Source organism: Oncorhynchus gorbuscha, linkage group LG18 (assembly GCF_021184085.1).
Source record: "Oncorhynchus gorbuscha isolate QuinsamMale2020 ecotype Even-year linkage group LG18, OgorEven_v1.0, whole genome shotgun sequence".
Taxonomy (NCBI): Eukaryota; Metazoa; Chordata; class Actinopteri; order Salmoniformes; family Salmonidae; genus Oncorhynchus; species Oncorhynchus gorbuscha.
Window position 1 is genome coordinate 23,365,655 of NC_060190.1, and position 8,697 is coordinate 23,374,351.

The 8,697-nt window shown below is 42.6% G+C and overlaps 2 protein-coding genes across 2 annotated transcripts in view; one reads left to right on the forward strand and one right to left on the reverse strand.

Moving 5' to 3' along the window:
- LOC124003250 (rho-related BTB domain-containing protein 3-like) overlaps positions 1-4,720 on the forward strand; it is a 29,037-nt gene extending 24,317 nt beyond the window's left edge. Inside the window, exons 11-12 of the mRNA XM_046311344.1 lie at positions 1,580-1,676; positions 2,527-4,720. Coding sequence (XP_046167300.1) covers positions 1,580-1,676; positions 2,527-2,645 — 216 coding nt within the window. The 3' untranslated portion in view covers positions 2,646-4,720. The remainder of the gene's footprint in view (positions 1-1,579; positions 1,677-2,526) is intronic.
- glrx (glutaredoxin (thioltransferase)) lies at positions 2,181-7,667 on the reverse strand. The gene is made up of 3 exons (XM_046311342.1): positions 7,370-7,667; positions 5,677-5,805; positions 2,181-2,665 (listed from the first exon to the last, which is right to left on the reverse strand). The coding sequence occupies exons 1-2, from the start codon at positions 7,574-7,576 to the stop codon at positions 5,692-5,694; spliced, it is 321 nt and encodes a 106-aa protein (XP_046167298.1). The 5' UTR covers positions 7,577-7,667; the 3' UTR covers positions 2,181-2,665; positions 5,677-5,691.
- Positions 7,668-8,697: the final 1,030 nt, after the last annotated feature.

Consider the following 8,697-nt stretch of genomic DNA (forward strand, 5'->3'; position numbering starts at 1 on the left):
ATCGAGAGCATCCTGACCACTTGCATCACTGTCTGGTATGGCAACTGCTCAGCCATCACTGGGGCCAAGCTTCCTGCCATCCAGGAACTCAATACCAGGTGGTGTCAGACAAAGGCCCTAACAATTGTCAAAGACTCTAGCCACCCTAGTCATAGACCGTTCTCTCTGCTACCGCACAGCAAGCTGGACCGGAGTGCCAAGTCTAGGGCCAAGAGGCTTCTAAACAGCTTCTACCCCCAAGCCATAAGACTCCTGAACATCTAATCAAATGGCTACCCAGACTATTTGCATTGCCCCACCTCCCCTTCTCTCTTTTACACCACTTCTATACTCAGCTGTTATCATTATGCATAATCACATTACTAACTCTACCTACATGTACATATTACCTCAACTAACCGGTGCCCCCACACATGGACTCCGTACCGATAACTCCCCTGTACATAGTCTCGCTATTGTTATTTTACTGCTGCTCTTTAATTACTTGTTACTTTTATTTCTTATTCTTATCCATATTTTGTAAACTGCATTGTTGGGTGGCGGCTAGCAAGTAAGCATTTCACTGAAAGGTCTACTACAGCTGTTGTATTCGTCGCATGTAACTAATAGAATTTGATACGCCATACCCGGGTCATACAATATCATACGAATTGGAGGACGTATAGTATCATACGTTATACAATATCACACAAATTGGATGTCGTTAGCACCCAGCAGGTTAGGAGAATTTACATAGCAGGTTAGTAGAATAAGGTTAAGTGGAAGGGTTAGCTAAAATGCTACAGTCGTCGCCGACACGACCATGCAACCTTTGGGTTGCTAGACGGTCATGTTATATGCCAACCCGTCCAACTGCCCTGCTTTTTGTTAAGTAATCGTAAGCATGATTTTATTGGTAATGTAACACGTCATAGCAAATAGAGGTAGGTACAAATGTAAGTAACATACCCTACATCTGTTTAATATGGTCAGGGTGAATTTACAGAAGTAAGAAGCCTAGGGGAAGGATTTTGGATTCAGCAAGAGTGTATGTGTGTTCTGACACAAAATAGCTTATCTTCAGTAGCATCCACCACATTGCGTTCCACTCAGTGGAGGTATAGAGTGAGAGAAGACAAGGAAGTCACTTCAGACTATTCAAATGATGCACCCCTTGATGTTTCAATGTTTCTAATATTCAGTGCCAAAAAAATAAATAATGTATGATTAAATAATTGTAGTTTTATTAATGATCATTACCACAAACCTGAGAGGATTTGGTTAAGGAAATAACTTGTACCGAACGCTGTGAAGGATTAACCCACCAATGTGCTGTCACGTATCCAGTTCTTTCTGGTCATTGGTTTAAAAACACTGGAGGCAGGGAAAGCAGAGAATATGCATGCATGCATGCATGCATGCACATTGCACATGCACAGGGTTGGAAAATGTCATTTTCCGTGTGGAAGTCATTGCTGGTGTTAATTTATTCCGCCCCATATATTCTAAATCTTCAACAGTTACACAATACATCTTTGCTCAAATAGCTGACTCCTCCCCCCTCTCTACCTCTTTCTCTCTACCTCTTTCTCTCTCGCAGTGCCACAACGCAGAGCAGCTGTACGTATGGCTCCTCCACTTCATAGCCAATAACTACCTAATCTTCAGTCACAAGCCCGACTTCCTGGAGCTCTCAGGTGAGAGATCAGACACAAGACACATTGATAACTCAAACTCACTAAGTGTGACTGGTGTTGCAAAATCCATGCTATGTCCAACTAAGGAAATGGACACGTGCAAGTCACCATGAGCTAAAACCGATGCCAGCTGTTGTGAAAGCGAATGACATTTTACTGACAGCTTTATGTAGACCGTATGTTAAAGGGAAGTAGTGAAGTGTAATCCATTTAGGCATAATGTTAGTTTTGATAGCACAAATTAAGTAGGGGACATATGAATTCTGAAAGAGAACATACCACAGGTCAAATAAGCAGTTCTGATTGAGGATGTAGTAGATTGTCATAACATGTAAAAAACATTTACACACCTTTACATTTTCTAAATAGAGCTTGCACACCTATGACGCTAAATTAGCATTGTTAGCGTTTACCTTTCTTGACGCTCGTCAAGCCACTTCATCCCAGATTATGACACATCTTATAAAGCCCACACGGGTTAATAAGCACACAGGGAAGGTTTAGTTGCATCTACAACAGGTTTATTTCCATTAACAATGTCATCGTACACCAGTGCATATTTAAGGTCAAATGGACGGATCTTTAAGGGCACAAGTGAAGTGATACACGATACAAAGACTAAATAGTACTACAATATAATTCACATTGGTCCAGCTCTTGGGTGTAAACACAAGTGTTTCAGGCAGAGCATGCATGTGGCTTGATGGCTTCATAGAAATGTTGGTTTAGGCAATGACGGATAAAAATAAATACTGGCACTGTGTGTGTACACACGCGCATCCATGTGTGTGAGAGAGCGGGGTGACATCGTCATGGCAACCTTGTTTTTTGTTGTTGTCTTGGTTGACAGAGGAGGAGCGGGAACAGGTGGAGAGACTGCGCTGGCCTTCCCGAGGTTACCTTCAAGAACTGAGCGAGTACCAGCAGCGCCGACGCAAACTCAAGAAGTCCCGCTGCCTCGTCATGTGACACCCACCCGCCGCCACACCCTGGAGATGTAGTGAGAGGCGGAGAGGAGAAGAGGAAGGTGTGGGGCGAGAGAAAGGAGGGGGAGAGGAGTTGAGAGAAGGCATTAAAAACAGAACAGAACATAATTGAGTCATCTGCCTCAAATGGACAGTGAAAAAGAGGGACAGAAAGCTAACCAGCTCGGGAGGAAACCCAGAGGGTTAAGCACAGAGCTGAAAGGTCGAAGTGGCCTGGTCGAAAGGCGACGTCTACGGGAGGTGACAAAAGACTGACGCACCCGAGGACCAACACGTGACTGTGTCCCCAGGACAAAATGACTGATTTACTTAACCAGGGAGAATTTCAAATGACTGCTGAATACCACTGGAAACCAGGGCGTAAAAGTCAATAATGGCCATGTTCGTCCTTTTTGCAGTCGCGCTGGCTGCATAGCTCATACGTTTTCTATATCATACTCATGTGGTTTCTGATATGTAAATCCTTCTCCAGGCATTGTGCACATGCAAAAAAGATGACCTGGAAAGCCACCATTATCTGTTCATGGAGGACTGTATCTGTAGCCCAATGAATAACGGTATAGAAATGGCCCTTTCCATGGAAAATAACTATCCATGGAGAATGGACAGTGATCCTCTTTGCCATCTCCACACAGGAGAGAGAACATTTTGGTTTTTAGCAGAGAATTTATAAAATGTGCCCGGAAACATTCAAAGGAACATGCTGAAATGTATCCAAAACATTTGGGAGTCTGTCTAATGAACGTGACCCGGGATTGTGCGTCTATAGAGGATGTCTGTATCTAATCTATACTTGACACAGAATCCTACAGTCCCAAATCAACCCAAGGCGCTACACCCTTCTCACCCAAGGCGCTACACCCTTCTCATTGAAGCCATGAAAGTTCACGGTCGACCATGGTACTGCAGGCATTTGTAGCAGGAAACAGGATCCCCCATTAGAGTAAATGGAAAAATGGCAATCTTTGTGTTGATAAAAAGAAAATTGTTTTAAATGCTTCTAATATACCAGATGTCCTTGAACCGATTATTTTCAAAATCGCACACAGAAGTTAAGGACAATTGAGTTGCTAATATTGGCGGCCTGCGGTACCCTGGTCAGCCTTCAACTTGAGGTACTCAATGAGAGGGGGCAGCACTTAGCTAGCCTGCAACATCACTTCCTGGAGTAGCTGAAACAGCGCATATGTCACCATGAGTCACCAACTTAATTTGGATTCAATGTGCTATTGAGTATTCACATAGGAATGAATGGTGTCACAGGATCGATGGCTTTGTCCATTCAATATATACAGTTATTGGCTACACCCTACATACAACTTAATGTCCCCTTCTTTTATGTCTGTTGTAATGGGTCATCAAGAAGTGCCTAGGGCTATAGGAGTTGATCTGGGACTAGGCCAACATAACTGTGAGTACATAATGGCCCTACATGGCTGTCTTATTGGGTTATTCTGCAATGGAGACATAAATCACCACATACACACCTTCTGTGGTGAACAAATGATTTAATCTGTTCATTGAAACCATAACCAAACACCTCTGGTTTGACCTCATTTTTGCCACGAGATTATAATTTGACAGTGCTGCGACTATTTTTGTAATGTGTACTGTCTGTACCAGGGGGTGTTCTATGTGGGTTTTTTTTAACATCTGGAGTAGAGCTAACTGCGTAATGCACCCAGCATGTGGAGACTAGAGGGTGCGGGGTGTTTAGTTTCGTGGCCCTCTAGCCACAGGGGATGGCCGTGTACAGTAATAGTTGTGACCTCTGAGTCACTGGGAATAAAGACATGTTTTAGAAGAACACGTTGGCACGTCACCTACTGAATCGTTGACATGCATCTGCTCGGTACGAGAGGTCTTCTGTCACGTGTGTGTGTGTGTGTGTGTGTTACTGCTTAGTGTGCATTAATAATGCACATACATATTCACATACAGCATGTCATGTGTTGAAGGTTAGTCTGAAGCTTGGTTGCTTTTGGCTTGAATTTAAACTACATACATTTATACACACACAATATGATTTGAAGCAATTTCAACCTCAAACCACAAAACACATAAGCAAATTACTTGCATTCCTAAGCTTTTTGTGAGTGTATGGCTCTTTATTACTCATGACCACTTATGTTGAAAATGTTAGAGTAGTTAACGGCTCTGCATAAGCTCTAAATCAATCAGCCTTGCGCAATCTTAACATTTTCAATTTCACCTCATCCACGTGCGTGTGACGGAGAGTAAGTCACATGTCGGTGTGAGTAACGTGCATTTATGCCCCCCCCCCCAACCCGGGTTGTATCAATGTTGCCAACAACATAAGTTGTGATTAACAGGCCAACTGGTGTATTGAGACATACTGTATGTTGGGATCTCTAGCAGAGAGGTTGAGGCATACCTTGCTGCGGGTAAAAATGCTTTCGTTTCACAGTTCGCTCCCCTCTGCCTTGTTAACAAGCTAAAATGCAGCATGCACCGAAAACGTCAATTTAATCTTGTGTTGCCAGATTCCGTAATCTCACATTTGCTCTGAAAGGGAAGGCTGAATTGAGGCTAACAACAATCTAATCCATACACTCTTTAGTCTGTTTCTGGAGGAGAATAGCTCCCTCTCTGTACCTTGGCGGAAGCTTATGACTTATGACCTTTGCCTCTGGGGTAATTCATAAGTCAAAACGGGTCCCCTAAATTGACAGAAATATTATTTAAATCTCGGTCCTTAGGCTATTTGTTGTTTTTATTTAACTAGTCAAGTCAGTTAAGAACAAATACTTAGTTACATGTGTCCCAAGGTGGCTGTGGAGGATCCGTTTGGCCAGCAGGTGGCGTGGTTTTGGCCCCTGAGCTATCTGTTCTCTAGCCTCCTGAAACACCACCTCAGCTTCTCCCAGTCTGGAGGCTTGCTGAGGAGCCACATTACTTCCCCACCCCTCACTCTCTACAACTTCCCTCTCTACATTACAAACTCTAATCCCCTGCCTTGTGCCTCCCTCACTCCCTTTCATGTGTGCACATACCTGGGGCAGTGTGTGTCACTGCAGCGCACCAATGGACTGCAGCATCCCCTCCAGTTTCCCACTTTCGTCCAGATCTGCCACGTCACTGCCCCCTCCCACACACTCCTCACCGATGAACACCCGCGGGACCTACACACACACACACACACACACACACACCACACTGTACTATTTATATTTGACAACTTTATACTTCTCTACATTCTTAAAGAAAATTATGTAATTTTTACTTCATACATTCCCTGACACCCAAAAGTACTCATTACATTTTGAATGCCTAGCAGGTCAGGAAAATGGTCTAATTCACACACTTATCAAGAGAACATCCCTGGTCATCCCTACTGCCTCTGATCTGGCAGACTCACTAAACACATGCTTTTTGTAAATTATGTCTGAGGGTTGGAGTGTACCCCTGGCTATCCGTACATTTTTAAAAACAAGAAAATGGTGCCGTCTGGTTTGCGTAATATAAGGAATTTGAAATTATTTTTTCCTTTCAAATCAAATCTTATTGGTCACATACACGTGATTAGCAGATGGTATTGCAGGTGTAGTGAAATGCGTGTGCTTCCAGCTCCGACAGTGCAGTAATATCTAACAAATTACACAACATATACCCAATACACACACATCTAAGTAGGAATGAATTAAGACGATATACATGTATGAGCAATGTCAGAGCGGAACGGACTAAGATACCGTAGAATAGTATAGAACACAGTATATATAGATATGAGACGAGTAATGCCAGATATGTGAACATTATTAAAGTGACTAGCGTTCCATTCCTTAAAGTGGTCAGTGATTTCTAGTCTATGTCTATAGGCAGCAGCTTCTAATGTGCGAGTGATGGCTTTAACAGTCTGATGGCCTTGAGATAGAGTCTGAAAAACAGCTTCTCGGTCCCAGTGATCTGTACGGCAAGGAACTTGAAGCTTTCCACCTTCTCCACTGCGGTCCTTTTTATGTAGGAAGTCCACGATCATCTCCTTTGTTTTGTTGACATTGAGTGAGTGGTTGTTTTCCAGGCACCACACTTTGATACTTAAGTATATTTAAAACCAAATACTTTTAGACTTTTACTCTAGTAGGACTTTACTGGGTGACTCACTTTTACTTAAATCCATTAATAAGGATAGTAAATTAATAGCTGAATACATTCACATGTGATGAGCTTCAAGCCAATCAGCGTTCATAGATTGCTGAGTCATTGCGATGGACGATCGAACTGTTATGCCGCGTTCAGAACAACTGGGAACTCGGGGAAAAACGAGCTCAGACTGGGAAAAATCGATTTGAACGGTCATCCAACTCGGAATTCCAACTCGTGAACTAGGGCCTCTTTCGAGAGCTCCAACTTTCCTACCTGAAAATCATTGACGTCATTCGTTTTTTTTGAACGGGAAATAACAAACAAATGTATCATGTAACGTTACAATAGTCCGCATATTTTTTTAAAACTACGGTATGTATTTTGCTATACAAAAAAATGAGACGTCGAGATATTACGCTCGTTATGAACTCCTTCACCGAAAAGCACTCTTTGTTCTCAAAAATCATCAATTGAACGACAGCCATCTTTGAGATCGCGCCCAATTGTCTGGATACAAAGTTACATGCAGTGTTGTACTAATCACAACAACAAAGGAATAACGAATTGAAATACTGGCAATACTGGACTGAAGACACTCACCGTCCGAGCTCCAGTTATCTCCAAAAAGTAGTCCTGTAAACTACTCATATCGCTCCGTCCAGTGATGTCAATAAATTCTAAATGCCCAGCTTTGAATTTGTACTTTGTCAATACCTCTTTGGCCGTAACGCAATACGGGCACGATGGTTTGAGAAATATTGTAACTTTGTCTCCTCTAAGTTTAGTTTCGACAAATTCCTGTGCCATTCTAGCGTTAGTTGAAAGACAAATTTGATATGAACAGCTCGGCGCGATTAATGTTTTGATGAGCAGTCTACTTCCGTATTGTGTCAGAGGAGGCGTGTTAATAAATCGTTAGGACATGTGTGAAGATAGCCACAATTGTGGCATATTCGGTTTGCCTTCAAAATAAAAGTGCCCCTATTGAAACTGATCAAAACGGACACATATAGTGGAATAATGCCATATTTGGACTAGATAATGTTTAACAATGTTAGAAATTAAAATAAATACAAACATTAATGCATGTTTCAATAAACAGTCAAAGAAAAACTGTTCAAATCCCACTGTGAATGTATTAGACTGCATAAATGTATTGGGGGCATACATACAGCTTAGAGGCCACTGCAAATATCAGTTTCTCTGGTTTTACTATTTATAGGTGTGTGTTTGGTCAAATTGACGTTTTTGTTTTATTCTATAAACTACTGACAACATTTCTCCCAAATTCCACCTGCTGTCCCCAGTCCACCTGCTGCTGCTCCAGTATTAACTGTTCTGCCTGCGGCTATGAACCCTGACCTGTTCACCGGACGTGCTACCTTGTCCCGTACTGTTATAATCTCCACCCAGCACAGCCAGATAGGGCCACCCCTCAGAGCCTGGTTCCTCTCTAGGTTTCTTCCTAGGTTCCTGCCTTTCTAGGGCGTTTTTCCTAGCCACCGTGCTTCTACATCTGCATTGATTGCTGTTTGGGGTTTTAGGCTGGGTTTCTGTATAGCACTTTGTGTCATCGGCTGATGTAAAAAGGGCTTTATAAATACATTCGATTGATTTGATTTATTTTCAATCACAGCTTTAATGCGTCTTGTCATGCTCTCCTCCAGTCTTTCACATTGATGTTGGGTGACTTTATACCACTCCTGGTGCAAAAATTAAATCAGCTCGGCTTTGTTTGATGGCTTGTGACCATCGATCTTCCTCTTTCAATGCGGTTCAGGTCTGGAGATTGGACTGGCCATGACTGGGTCTTGATCTGGCGGTCCTCCATCCACACCTTGATTGACCTGACTGTGTGGCATGGAGCATTGTCTTTGTGGAAAAAAACAAGTCAGAGTTGGGGAACATTGTCAGAGCAAAAGGAACCA